General features: G+C 46.9%; 1 protein-coding gene across 4 annotated transcripts in view; it reads left to right on the top strand.

The window, feature by feature from the left end:
* slco2b1 (solute carrier organic anion transporter family member 2B1) overlaps nt 1-13,213 on the top strand; it is a 70,550-nt gene extending 57,337 nt beyond the window's left edge. For 3 of the 4 annotated variants that reach the window (XM_031895618.1, XM_031895619.1, NM_001102959.1), the window contains 8 exons: nt 1,215-1,317; nt 3,481-3,645; nt 4,441-4,639; nt 7,961-8,120; nt 10,036-10,196; nt 10,285-10,349; nt 11,127-11,247; nt 12,718-13,211. In XM_031895618.1, the coding sequence (XP_031751478.1) occupies nt 1,215-1,317; nt 3,481-3,645; nt 4,441-4,639; nt 7,961-8,120; nt 10,036-10,196; nt 10,285-10,349; nt 11,127-11,247; nt 12,718-12,874 (1,131 nt within the window). In that variant the 3' untranslated portion in view covers nt 12,875-13,211. Of the gene's footprint in view, nt 1-1,214; nt 1,318-3,480; nt 3,646-4,440; nt 4,640-7,960; nt 8,121-10,035; nt 10,197-10,284; nt 10,350-11,126; nt 11,248-12,717 lie in introns of all 4 variants that reach the window. The other variant, XM_031895617.1, reaches the window with a different exon arrangement.
* The last annotated feature ends 1,675 nt before the right edge of the window (nt 13,214-14,888 follow it).

The following is a 14,888-nucleotide window of genomic DNA, read 5'->3' as shown; positions in this document are numbered from 1 at the left end:
ATACATGGAATTGGCACTGTATTTATCCCGCTGTGGGTTCTGGGGGTATTATACATGGAATTGGCACTGTATTTATCCCGCTGTGGGTTCTGGGGTATTATACATGGAATTGGCACTGTATTTATCCCGCTGTGGGTTCTGGGGTATTATACATGGAATTGGCACTGTATTTATCCTGCTGTGGGTTCTGGGGTATTATACATGGAATTGGCACTGTATTTATCTGCTGTGGGTTCTGGGGTATTATACATGGAATTGGCACTGTATTTATCCCGCTGTGGGTTCTGGGGTATTATACATGGAATTGGCACTGTATTTATCCTGCTGTGGGTTCTGGGGTATTATACATGGAATTGGCACTGTATTTATCCTGCTGTGGGCTCTGGGGTATTATACAATGTAACTTTTAGTCTGGAACCCTTTGCTTTCCCATAGGAAGTGCTGGCACCTTGGAGTTATCTGTATTTCTCAGTCTCCCGGGGGCGCAGCCTCCCCAGCCTCTCTATATATTTTATTCCTTCCTGTGCTGAAGGCAAATCCTTTTTCCAATAATCTGACGGGAGACTCTATTCTCTCAGTACAAACCTGGGACTGATGAATAATTTATAGTGACAGCGGTGTTTGTACATTCGGCGTTAGGCTTTTTGCACCGACCTTGTCTCACTACAGACTCGCGTCTGGGCCCCCGGGGTTTGTTTTACTCTGCTTTTCCCTGAGTTTCTGGAGGTCAGAATGGAACTTTCTACTCCGAGATTTCATTTACACAAATAGCACAGTTATATATATATATATTTCTCCTTTGACGTACAAGGCCAGTACTTTTCACTCTATTTTGGCTCAAGTTCCCCCATAACCACATAAAATATTGGCGGAACTGCAGCTGCAGTTAAAGGAGCAGAGGACATTAATACAGCTGTACTGCTCCTATGGGGAATAAATGGTGGTGGTTATACGTCCCCTTTAATTGGGGATTGGTGTTTCCATCCTGATGGAACTGTTTATTTCCGTGGGGTGAAACAAGGACACGGATCTTTCTGGCAGCTCTCCCTGCTCTCGGCTGCCTGGTAGTTAAATGGAAGGTTCCGTGGAGGATCCGACTCACCAACACAATGGAAATGTGCCCTGGGCACTTTATTTAATGTACATTTTATACAACGGGGATTGGCTCAGAATTCCTTCCATTGACTTAATGTTTGCATTTTATTTCCCTCCAGGGCCCCAGTGAGAAGCCGGAGGAGCCAAAGCCCAGCCTGATGGATGAGATCAAAAGTAAAACTGAAGAAAATGAAAAGCTGACCCTGTCGCAGTTCATTAAAGGTAGAACCTGAGCGGAGATTCCATCCAGTAGGTGGTGCTAGACCAGCGGTTCCCAACCTTCCTAATGCCGCGCCCCTTTAATACAGTTCCTCATGTTTGGGTGACCCCCAACCATAAAATTATTCCTAAGACCATCGGAAATATGTGTTTTCGAATGGTCTTAGGCAGCCCCTGTCAAAGGGCCATTCGACCCCCCAAAGGGGTCCCGAGTAGTGATGAGCGAATCTGTTCCGTTTCGCTTCGCCAAAAAAATTGTGAATCTTTTAAAAGATCCGCGAAATGGTGAAAAACTCGGGAAACGGCGAAAATGTTGTGTGGCTATTCTTTTGTCGCTCACGGCTATTATTTTGTTGCCCGGCTATCCTTTTGTCGCCCGTGGCTATTCTTTTTTGACACCGGCTGCAATTTTTGGACTTGCGGCGAATTTTTCTGCTGCAAATTTTTTCATCCGTGTGGAGAAGGGCGGAGGGGGAGAGTGGCCTTGGGGCACTCCAGTTCAAAATGAGGCTCTGCAAAAATCAACCAACACTATGAAGGGACCAAGTAGTCCTGGGAGTTACTGGGAGTTACTGGGAGTCCTGGGAGTTACTGGGAGTCCTGGGAGTTACTGGGAGTCCTGGGAGTTACTGGGAGTTACTGGGAATCCTGGGAGTTACTGGGAGTTACTGGGGGTCCTGGGAGTTACTGGGAGTTACTGGGAATCCTGGGAGTTACTGGGAGTTACTGGGAGTCCTGGGAGTTACTGGGAGTTACTGGGAGTTACTGGGAATCCTGGGAGTTACTGGGAGTTACTGGGGGTCCTGGGAGTTACTGGGAGTTACTGGGAGTTACTGGGGGTCCTGGGAGTTACAGGCAAGTGGGTCGGTCTCATTGCCAGAACTTTACTGCACAGCCCAATGGGAACGTCACTCTCAGCACAATCCCATTTATCTCTCAATAACGCAGATACGAGGGAGGAAAGTCCCTGTGATGCACAAACACCTTATATATCAGTCTGATTTGGCAGCAAATAAATTCCTCTTCTCTCTGAAATCCCCATGGGACGGCGCCAGCAAACTGACAATTCACCAATAGCCTTACTTGTTTCTTGGGGGGGGGGGGTAAAACTTGGCCGGCACCTGGGTAACCAGCCAACAAAAATATTGAATTTGCTGCACTGCCAAAACTATTCATAGAGCAGATAATACAGATATATTGTAAGGTGTATTATTAGGTACCTACCTAGTGCTACCAACCCCTATTTCTGTAGGGAAATGAGAGCAGGGCAGGCAGTAACCCTTCCAACACTTTCCCCTGTCTCTGCCCCTATATATTAGGTACCTACCTAGTGCTACCAACCCCTATTTCTGTAGGGAAATGAGAGCAGGGCAGGCAGTAACCCTTCCAACACTTTCCCCTGTCTCTGTCCCTATATATTAGGTACCTACCTAGTGCTACCAACCCCTATTTCTGTAGGGAAATGAGAGCAGGGCAGGCAGTAACCCTTCCAACACTTTCCCCTGTCTCTGCCCCTATATATTAGGTACCTACCTAGTGCTACCAACCCCTATTTCTGTAGGGAATGAGAGCAGGGCAGGCAGTAACCCTTCCAACACTTTCCCCTGTCTCTGCCCCTATATATTAGGTACCTACCTAGTGTCCCTACTGTATATGCCATAGAGCAGGCAAGCTGAAGGTTACTACTGAATGTCCTTGTGTCGCATCCCAAAACCATTTTATGTGCCGGGCTCATCTGGGTTCTGACACTTCACGGCTGATATTTACTGAAGCCCCTTGGGGAGAGACGTGAGAACACACTGTGATTGTTTTAGCAACTTTAGCGCCTGCTAATGGGTATCCGTGGGGTTGGCTTTGATACAGAGTCCGTCACCGGAAAAATTCCACTTCACACCTTCTTTGTGCCAACTGGGGGCAGGGGGGCGCAGAGATAGGAAGGCTCGCAGCTCTGGGCATTGGTCCCTTGGCAAATCATCCTCCCTCTGTAGCGATGGGCGACTTGAGGGCCACAAAGGGGTCACCCAAATGCTGGGACCTCTGAACCCTCAGACTTAGGAATCCCACATCAATCAATGAGTGTTCTAGGCAAAAGTTCTCCGGTTCCCTCAGCCCAACACCAGTCAGGGGCCGTATCAGTTATACATGTTCTCTGCTCTTCTCTTTCAGTGTTTCCTAAGGTTCTGTTCCGGACGGTGAAAAATCCAGTCTTCATCCTTATAGTTCTTGCTCAAGGCAACATGTCAGCCATGGTGTGTGGGCTGGCGACATTCATGGCTAAGTTCCTGGAGAGGCAGTTCTCTATCACAGCCTCCTTGGCCAACCTGCTAATAGGTAAGTGCTTTAGCCACACCAAGGGTCATGGCTTTCCTTAATGGCACCATTAAAGACCACCTATCCCTACAATTACAAGTGGTCCAATCAATAGTCAATGAAGCTGGTCATGAATTTGTCTACATCTCCTGCCTTTTTCCAGCTTTCAAATGGGGGTCACTGACCCCAGGAGATTAAGTGACTTGTCCAAGGAGTCACAAGGAGTTGCCTAAGGGCATTGAACCAGGGTCCCTCGCATAAGATCCCTTATCAAAGGCCAATCACTTAGCCTGTAGGCCAAGTCCTCCACCTTCATAAGGATCCCATAAGGTCCCCTTTTCCTGTCCTACCATTCAATAACAGATATTGAGGTAACACCATAAAGGAAATATCTGTGCATGAAAGCAGGTCCTTCCACCCATGACTCCTGAGTTGATGAAGCATTAAACATCCCATCATATTTAGGGTCATTAATACAAATACTGGACTGGCCAAGATGACCAATAGTTTGTCTACCATGGAAAAAATAACTCTTGGTGACTGCAGAAAATGGGACTTGGTGGGTGTAGGTCTGGATTGAGATACAGTGAGGAAGGGTCAATGGACAAAGGCTATGGGTAGAAGAAGGTTTGGAAGGCAGTAGAGTGAAGATGATGCCCAACGTGGTGATGGAAGCCTGACTCAAAGGCATCTCAAGCTACAGTAGATATAAGATCTGCCCTGCTGATCTGGTGATGTTGGAATCCATAGGGTTCCAGCAGAGGACAAGTATAAATGGATGAACTTGCCACGTAACATTTTATGTCTTGTTGTTAGGTTCTGCCAACATTCCGGCCGCCATGTCTGGCATCGTGTTGGGAGGGATAATAATGAAGAGGCATCGCTTGACTCCCAAACAAAGCGCATTGATGTGCGTCATTGGGTTGATCATCTGTATTTTCACCGCCATTCCTTTAGTTTTCCTTGGATGCTCCACACAGCAGTTTGCAAGTCCTCGTATGGACCACCAGGGCAGGTAACTATGGCCCCACCTAGAGATATGCTCCTCATAGTCATTCCCTAGAGGTACAGCAGGGCTTTGTTAAATCGTAACCCAATGGAGTAAATGTTTGTACGTCCTATAGTAACCATAATCTTATTAGTATGGATAATAATGAATAAATGGGGCAAATAGCAACCCCTTGGAACTGCAACGCTTCCTGTTCCTGTGGGACATTTTCCCTCCATTAGCCGGATGCACGTTTTGCCAATATTTCCTCAAGGTACAAATCCAACTGGTCCAATTGCTTCTTAAATAATGTCCCTAAGTCTGGAAATGTTTTGTGCCAAATGGTGTTTGTCCATTATTCCAATTACACCACAGTTAGCCGAGCGAACACCCGCCCATGTAATTCTCAAGAAGAGACCTCACGTGAAGTCTAGTGAGAAATCACACATCCGCCATCTTTCATTTGTACTCACTGAAACTCCAATGTAGGGGCCATCTTGGTACACCTATTGACTCACTGAAACTCCAATGTAGGGGCCATCTTGTTACACCTATTGACTCACTGAAACTCCAATGTAGGGGCCATCTTGGTACACCTATCGACTCACTGAATTGCCAATGTAGGGGCCATCTTGGTACACCTATTGACTCACTGGAACTCCAATGTAGGGGCCATCTTGTTACACCTATTGACTCACTGAAACTCCAATGTAGGGGCCATCTTGGTACACCTATCGACTCACTGAATTGCCAATGTAGGGGCCATCTTGGTACACCTATCGACTCACTGAATTGCCAATGTAGGGGCCATCTTGGTACACCTATTGACTCACTGAATTGCCAATGTAGGGGCCATCTTGTTACACCTATTGACTCACTGGAACTCCAATGTAGGGGCCATCTTGGTACACCTATTGACTCACTGAATTGCCAATGTAGGGGCCATCTTGTTACACCTATTGACTCAATGAAACTCCAATGTAGGGGCCATCTTGTTACACCTATTGACTCACTGAAACTCCAATGTAGGGGCCATCTTGTTACACCTATTGACTCACTGAATTGCCAATGTAGGGGCCATCTTGATACACCTATCGACTCACTGAATTGCCAATGTAGGGGCCATCTTGATACACCTATCGACTCACTGAAACTCCAATATAGGGGCCATCATGGTACACCTATTGACTCACTGAAACTCCAATATAGGGGCCATCTTGGTACACCTATCGACTCACTGAAACTCCAATGTAGGAGCCATCTTGGTACACCTATTGACTCACTGAATTGCCAATGTAGGGGCCATCTTGATACACCTATCGACTCACTGAAACTCCAATATAGGGGCCATCTTGGTACACCTATTGACTCACTGAAACTCCAATGTAGGGGCCATCTTGGTACACCTATCGACTCACTGAAACGCCAATGTAGGGGCCATCTTGGTACACCTATCGACTCACTGAATTGCCAATGTAGGGGCCATCTTGGTACACCTATCGACTCACTGAAACTCCAATGTAGGGGCCATCTTGTTACACCTATTGACTCACTGAAACTCCAATGTAGGGGCCATCTTGGTACACCTATTGAATCACTGAATTGCCAATGTAGGGGCCATCTTGATACACCTATTGACTCACTGAAACTTTAATGTAGGGGCCATCTTGGTACACCTATCGACTCACTGAAACTCCAATGTAGGGGCCATCTTGGTACACCTATCGACTCACTGAATTGCCAATGTAGGGGCCATCTTGTTACACCTATTGACTCACTGAAACTCCAATGTAGGGGCCATCTTGGTACACCTATCGACTCACTGAATTGCCAATGTAGGGGCCATCTTGTTACACCTATCGACTCACTGAAACTCCAATGTAGGGGCCATCTTGGTACACCTATCGACTCACTGAAACTCCAATGTAGGGGCCATCTTGGTACACCTATTGACTCACTGAATTGCCAATGTAGGGGCCATCTTGGTACACCTATCAACTCGCTGAAACTCCAATGTAGGGGCCATCTTGTTACACCTATTGACTCACTGAAACTCCAATGTAGGGGCCATCTTGGTACACCTATTGAATCACTGAATTGCCAATGTAGAGGCCATCTTGATACACCTATCGACTCACTGAAACTCCAATGTAGGGGCCATCTTGGTACACCTATCGACTCACTGAAACTCCAATGTAGGGGCCATCTTGGTACACCTATCGACTCACTGAAACTCCAATGTAGGGGCCATCTTGGTACACCTATCGACTCACTGAAACTCCAATGTAGGGGCCATCTTGGTACACCTATTGACTCACTGAAACTCCAATGTAGGGGCCATCTTGGTACACCCCAAACAATCTGTATTCGCCCAGGGCAGATACACCATATACCTCCTTATTTTTAGAGGGACCCAGCGCACAATACAAGCACTAACCATCCACCCCTCCTGTTCTGCACACACCCACCCATCACGGCCCCCTTCCCTACCCACCCCTCATGTCTCACTTTCCTGCCTGTCCCTCTCTCATGTCTCATCTCCCCACCCGCTAGCTCTCAGGTAGGAGAGTGGTGTGTAGGGGGCTTGGCTAAAGTAGGCCTGCGTCTGTGTCCCCCCGTCCCCTGTCCCCCCCAGGTGGCACATCAAACATTCCAGTATCATTTCTCATAACAGTTATGTCCAATAGTCCAAGTTTCTGAAAGACACATGGGAGCAAAGGCATATGTGCCTTTAAAGGAAAAACTATACCCCAAACAATGTAGGTCTCTATAATAATATATCCCATAAACAGCTCATATGTAAAACCCTGCTTCATCTAAATAAACCATTTTCATATAAATATACTTATTTAGCAGTATGTGCCATTGGGTAATCCTAAATAGGAAACTGCCATTTTAGGTACTAAGGGCCGCCCCCTGGGATCATAGGAGTCACAGTGCACACAAACAAGCCAAGGCACCCATACATGCTAGGCCCCATCAGCCAATGAATGGGCAGAGTTCTGCCTTTTGCTCCCACACTACTTCCTGTTACAGTTAGAGCTGCATCACTTCCTGTCAGCTGATCTCTGAGGGAGCACACAGCCCATCACTAAATGGCGGCTCAAGGGAAAGGATGTAAAAGGGCAATATTTACTGATATATATATTCCAGTTTGGCTAGATTCTATGGCATATGAGAGGGCACATTAAGCCCCCCCCATTGCCGTCCATGTCAACAGCAGGAAAAAAAACCCTCCAATCCAAATATCAGGAGCCCCTAAATAAATCCCCCCCCCCTAAGTCCGGCCGAGTCCCATTCCCAACTCCCAGAATGCTCATAATGATGTTCTGTATTGTCGGTTGTCAGTTCGGGAATCTGGCAGAACGTGAGCGAATGTAGCGGCGGCTGCCAATGTTCCAGCGCGGCCTTTAACCCCGTGTGTGGCACCGACGGCGTAGAGTACATCTCCCCGTGCTACGCCGGCTGCGGGGCTGTACAATTTGGGGAGTCGCCGACAGAAGTGCTGGTAAGTAGCATATTATAAAGGTAAACACCATATTCTGGTTTTAACCTTATTGGTAAATGCTATTGAAACTCGTTATCCCTCTCAGCATGGCTGGTTCCGACTCTTGAATGAATGTAGCAGAATTGACTGTTCTGTTAACCAGCTAGTTTCTTCTACATTTGTACAGGAGTCTGAACCAGCCATGCAGAGAATATATATACAGTCCTGCCCTGCTTTATGGCTGAGATTCTAGCTATCTGTATAACAGAGCATTCTGTCACAGTGGCACAGATCCTATCTGATCCCCCCATTGTAAGCAGCAGTCCTGCCCTGCTTTATGGCTGAGATTCTAGCTATCTGTATAACAGAGCATTCTGTCACAGTGGCACAGATCCTATCTGATCCCCCCCCCCCATTGTAAGCAGCAGTCCTGCCCTGCTTTATGGCTGAGATTCTAGCTATCTGTATAACAGAGCATTCTGTCACAGTGGCACAGACCCTATCTGATCCCCCCATTGTAAGTAGCAGTCCTGCCCTGCTTTATGGCTGAGATTCTAGCTATCTGTATAACAGAGCATTCTGTCACAGTGGCACAGATCCTATCTGATCCCCCCCCCCCATTGTAAGCAGCAGTCCTGCCCTGCTTTATGGCTGAGATTCTAGCTATCTGTATAACAGAGCATTCTGTCACAGTGGCACAGATCCTATCTGATCCCCCCCATTGTAAGCAGCAGTCCTGCCCTGCTTTATGGCTGAGATTCTAGCTATCTGTATAACAGAGCATTCTGTCACAGTGGCACAGATCCTATCTGATCCCCCCATTGTAAGCAGCAGTCCTGCCCTGCTTTATGGCTGAGATTCTAGCTATCTGTATAACAGAGCATTCTGTCACAGTGGCACAGATCCTATCTGATCCCCCATTGTAAGCAGCAGTCCTGCCCTGCTTTATGGCTGAGATTCTAGCTATCTGTATAACAGAGCATTCTGTCACAGTGGCACAGATCCTATCTGATCCCCCCATTGTAAGCAGCAGTCCTGCCCTGCTTTATGGCTGAGATTCTAGCTATCTGTATAACAGAGAATTCTGTCACAGTGGCACAGATCCTATCTGATCCCCCCATTGTAAGCAGCAGTCCTGCCCTGCTTTATGGCTGAGATTCTAGCTATCTGTATAACAGAGCATTCTGTCACAGTGGCACAGATCCTATCCCCCCCCCCCCCATTGTAAGCAGCAGTCCTGCCCTGCTTTATGGCTGAGATTCTAGCTATCTGTATAACAGAGCATTCTGTCACAGTGGCACAGATCCTATCTGATCCCCCCATTGTAAGCAGCAGTCCTGCCCTGCTTTATGGCTGAGATTCTAGCTATCTGTATAACAGAGCATTCTGTCACAGTGGCACAGATCCTATCCCCCCCCCCCCCCCCATTGTAAGCAGCAGTCCTGCCCTGCTTTATGGCTGAGATTCTAGCTATCTGTATAACAGAGCATTCTGTCACAGTGGCACAGATCCTATCTGATCCCCCCATTGTAAGCAGCAGTCCTGCCCTGCTTTATGGCTGAGATTCTAGCTATCTGTATAACAGAGCATTCTGTCACAGTGGCACAGATCCTATCTGATCCCCCCATTGTAAGCAGCAGTCCTGCCCTGCTTTATGGCTGAGATTCTAGCTATCTGTATAACAGAGCATTCTGTCACAGTGGCACAGATCCTATCTGATCCCCCCATTGTAAGCAGCAGTCCTGCCCTGCTTTATGGCTGAGATTCTAGCTATCTGTATAACAGAGCATTCTGTCACAGTGGCACAGACCCTATCTGATCCCCCCATTGTAAGCAGCAGTCCTGCCCTGCTTTATGGCTGAGATTCTAGATATGGTACTGTATATAGCAAATATAGTGGTAAAAACTCTCAATAATGATTATTTATTCCCGGCAGAACTACACGAGGTGCACCTGTATCCCTGCAGCCGGTTCGGCCAAACCTGGCTCATGTGGCACTGTCTGCGGCCAACTGTTAGTGCCATTTATGGTGCTGTCCTGCCTGGCTGGGGGCCTGGCTAGTATGGCTCAGACTCCATCCTTCATGCTCATCCTCAGGTAATGGCAGAACAAGCAGTAAATCAGTACTGGGTACCTGAGTATTGTAGTATTAACCCCCCCCTCACAGTTTCCCTTCTGTTCCTAGGAGTGTGAAACCTACAGACAAGTCACTGGCTATTGGAATACAGTTTATGTTGCTGAGGATTCTGGGTAAGACTTGATATTATCTTTATTTTCATGGTATTTAAAGGGGATACAAACCCTGCTGCCCAGCGCGGCTCAACCCAACGTTACTCAGTTGTTACTGGGCTACAAATCCCACAATAATGTAACATATAATGAAGCTTGGGGCATGCTGGGAGCTGTAGTCCAGCAACATCAGGGCTGTATTCTTAAAGCAATATTGCCCAATAAAACTTTCCTCCAAATCCCCACAGCCAGCGACTGCTTTAACATGCGAAAAATCCTCCAATGAGAATCCCAGCTGATGTGAGTAAATCCGGCTCCCTGTTCTCTGTTCCTGCAATTGGAGTTGGGAGCAATAAGCACAGTTTCCCAGCACTGAACAAGTCTGTCCCTTTATCCCCATGTCTGATTCCTGTGCCATATAATGAGGGGAGAAAATGCCATCATTATCTCTATATGTAAGGTACCAGCAAGGGGCCTGACACAGTGCTGGGAATCAGCATTCTCACTGGGCAGTTCTTTTGCATTTATAATCAACTTATTTATCAGTACAATTCTCATTGGGGAATTTCCTTGCATCTATAATGATGGTTTTTGGCAACTTCTATAGCAAAACTAGGGGGCGCCGTGGGGCAGCATCATGGCTGGGCTGGGGCAGGGCTTACCAGAACAATTACAATTGCTTACAATCCAGCCCCTCCTCCATTCCCAGAGAAACATATTTCTACCAGATCATTTTGAATCTATATGGATCTACATTTGATATGAGAATTCACTAACTGTTCCTTCCCCCCCCCCCAGCTTGGCTCCCGGGCCCCGTAATGTACGGCAGCGTGATTGACAGCACCTGTATCCTCTGGGGGCAGAAGTGTGGGAAGAAAACCTCCTGCCAGTATTATGACAATAATCTCCTGAGACAAAGGTAATTGGCTATTTGTTGTCATGTCTTTATATTTACATCAGGTGGGAGCTGCCATATTGTTTCCCTTAGACAGTACAGTATGGGGGTACAGCTTATTGTGTGCCCAGAACATTCCTTCTCTGTATATTTGTATTTATACATATGGGTAGGAGGTGCCATAGTGTTTCCCTTAGACAGTACAGTATGGGGGTACAGCTTATTGTGTGCCCAGAACATTCCTTCTCTGTATATTTGTATTTATACATATGGGTAGGAGGTGCCATAGTGTTTCCCTTAGACAGTACAGTATGGGGGTACAGCTTATTGTGTGCCCAGAACATTCCCTCTCTGTATATTTGTATTTATACATATGGGTAGGGGGTGCCATAGTGTTTCCCTTAGACAGTACAGTATGGGGGTACTGCTTATTGTGTCCCAGAACATTCCTTCTCTGTATATTTGTATTTATACATATGGGTAGGGGGTGCCATAGTGTTTCCCTTAGACAGTACAGTATGGGGGTACAGCTTATTGTGTGCCCAGAACATTCCCTCTCTGTATATTTGTATTTATACATATGGGTAGGAGGTGCCATAGTGTTTCCCTTAGACAGTACAGTATGGGGGTACAGCTTATTGTATGCCCAGAACATTCCTTCTCTGTATATTTGTATTTATACATATGGGTAGGAGGTGCCATAGAGTTTCCCTTAGACAGTACAGTATGGGGGTACAGCTTATTGTGTACCCAGAACATTCCTTCTCTGTATATTTGTATTTATACATATGGGTAGGGGGTGCCATAGTGTTTCCCTTAGACAGTACAGTATGGGGGTACAGCTTATTGTGTGCCCAGAACATTCCTTCTCTGTATATTTGTATTTATACATATGGGTAGGGGGTGCCATAGTGTTTCCCTTAGACAGTACAGTATGGGGGTACAGCTTATTGTGTGCCCAGAACATTCCCTCTCTGTATATTTGTATTTATACATATGGGTAGGGGTGCCATAGTGTTTCCCTTAGACAGTACAGTATGGGGGTACAGCTTATTGTGTGCCCAGAACATTCCCTCTCTGTATATTTGTATTTATACATATGGGTAGGGGGTGCCATAGTGTTTCCCTTAGACAGTACAGTATGGGGGTACAGCTTATTGTGTGCCCAGAACATTCCCTCTCTGTATATTTGTATTTATACATATGGGTAGGGGGTGCCATAGTGTTTCCCTTAGACAGTACAGTATGGGGGTACAGCTTATTGTGTGCCCAGAACATTCCTTCTCTGTATATTTGTATTTATACATATGGGTAGGGGGTGCCATAGTGTTTCCCTTAGACAGTACAGTATGGGGGTACAGCTTATTGTGTGCCCAGAACATTCCTTCTCTGTATATTTGTATTTATACATATGGGTAGGGGGTGCCATAGTGTTTCCCACAGTACAGTATGGGGGTACAGCTCCCCAATAACCTGCTTTTTCTCCCACTACAGGTTCATCGGGCTGCAAATCCTCTTTGAAATTGGGGGGCTCATATTCTTCACTGCAGTTTTCTTCGTGTTACGGCGGAGAGAAAAAGTAAGTGCAGAGAAATCAATGAGAGAGAACCCGGAGACGCACGCCCTGACGCAAGAAGGCGCCAAATACTGAGATGGGGGGCTCGGCGGGATGCAAATGCACAATCACAAGATGGCTTCTTCCGTTAACCGCCATTTTGTGCCTCTCGCTTAAGGAGACACGGACTCGCCAAGTTCCGTTCATTCATAGTGGCTGGGGCCCCTGAGCGGCCAATGACATTCCCTTATAATGTGACCCAATGAGCCCCTTTGTAACAGGGCCACGGACTTCTATTGGCTATTGGTGGAAGGATGCACTTCTTTTGTATAACGAGCAGGATCTTTTTTTTTTTTTTTAAATATTTTGTCTTTAAACGTCTTGGTGTAACGAGTAAATATTTGTAAATAAGTCGATAAAACCCGAGCGAGTTCTGGCGGGTCATGTGTTCATTCTGTACGGACCAGTTATATCCGCGCAGCGCCTGTGTCAAATGCACCCCCACCTCAATAACGGGCACTTATATCCCATGTCGGACTGGGGTGCTGGGGGCCCACCCGGGCTGCCAACTGTGAGCCCCCCACCCCAGCCACGAGGTCCTTCTTTGATGCTCTCCCCATACCGCATACACACTTGCACCTAAGATGGGGGGTGAGAAGTGCCGCCGCCCACATTTGTTGGTGGGGGGTGCAGGCCTGGGTCAGTGGGGGCCCACAAGGGCTAGGTTTTTTCCTGGTGCCCCACCAGCCCAGTCCAACCCTGCCTTCTTCCCACTGGGCTAATAAAGGAAGGAATGTGGCACAGAGTATTCTGGAATAAGTGTAACCTGATGAAGGTCAAAAACCTTGATGTCCCCAGGGTCTCCTCTGCTCCTTTATGCCCAGGCCTGAACTACTGCCAAAGCTCAAAGCTGACCAAGATCCATGGACACCAATGGGCACTTGCCCAATGGGGGGGAGGCAAAGTTGAAGAAAACTTATTTGATGAATAATAGTAGAAATAAGTAGAAAAAAAGGTCAGTAGGACAAGATTCAGCCCAAGAAATTGAGAACAATTTTCAAATTTTGTTAAACTTGCCCTTATGGACATGTAACCCCCCCCCCCCCCCCCCCACACAAAAATACAATCAGTGGGCAACCTCTTAATGAAGCTGCAACATTCTCTTAATCACTGGGATTCCTTCTCCTCCTCTTACCCTCTCAGTCCCCTCCCTCAGAATTTACATTGGCTGTTGGCTACTGGGCATGCTCAGTTGTTCTTAGGTCAGATTACAAACCACACCTACCAGTTAGCGGCCAATGAAGTGACGGCATTGTTGGTTCACACAAACTATTTTTTACTCCTTACCTCATCTCCTGAGCTCAGCTTAACCAGGATGCCCTTGGGTGCTGAGCCCCACACTACATCAGAGTTTCTGACCTGGGTGGGGTGACTGGGGGTGATGGGAAAGTCAATATCATATTGTGCAGGTCCAGTTCTTCAGATTCCCAATACAAAATGGCAGATTTTTGTCCTGCTCCGCCCACCATAGAGAAAGAACTAAGAGTTCCTGGCAGTCTACGAGCTCAATGCCAGGCAGTGGCTGCAAAGGCCAATAATATTTGTTACTATAGCAGAATAAAAGCGGCCTCGACTCGGGGGGGTTCATTTTGGGGGTACAAGCATTCAGTAACACCATTCTAAAAGGGCAACTACGCTTAATCAATGGGGGCTTCCAAAAAGCTTTGCCATAATGATTAATAAGAAGGAACCTTCTGGAATGAGTATAAATATATCCAAGGCTGCTGTTTGGGAGCTTTTTATTCCCAGAATGCACTCACAGGGTCACCTTGGCCTCATTGGTCGGAACTACCATCAAATACTCCTGACCTATTGACCGCTGTCCCATAATGCACCACCGACCTTGTGGCCATCACACAATGATAATGTTAGTTTAGCAATAATCATTTATTTATTCTGCCCCTCTGTGTATCCTGCTCTAGGCTCCCCCCCCGGGGCGGCCAATGAAGATTAGTCGTTGCAGCTTTAAAGAAACCCAAACGCTTTCCCTTTGATCTGAAACCTCCCGAGCAATTGGGCCGGGGGAAGTCACTGAATGATTTAAAAGATT

This window comes from Xenopus tropicalis, chromosome 2 (genome assembly GCF_000004195.4).
Source record: "Xenopus tropicalis strain Nigerian chromosome 2, UCB_Xtro_10.0, whole genome shotgun sequence".
NCBI classification, from domain to species: Eukaryota; Metazoa; Chordata; class Amphibia; order Anura; family Pipidae; genus Xenopus; species Xenopus tropicalis.
Note: the sequence above shows the minus strand (reverse complement) of the source record. Positions and strands in the feature narration are given on the sequence as shown.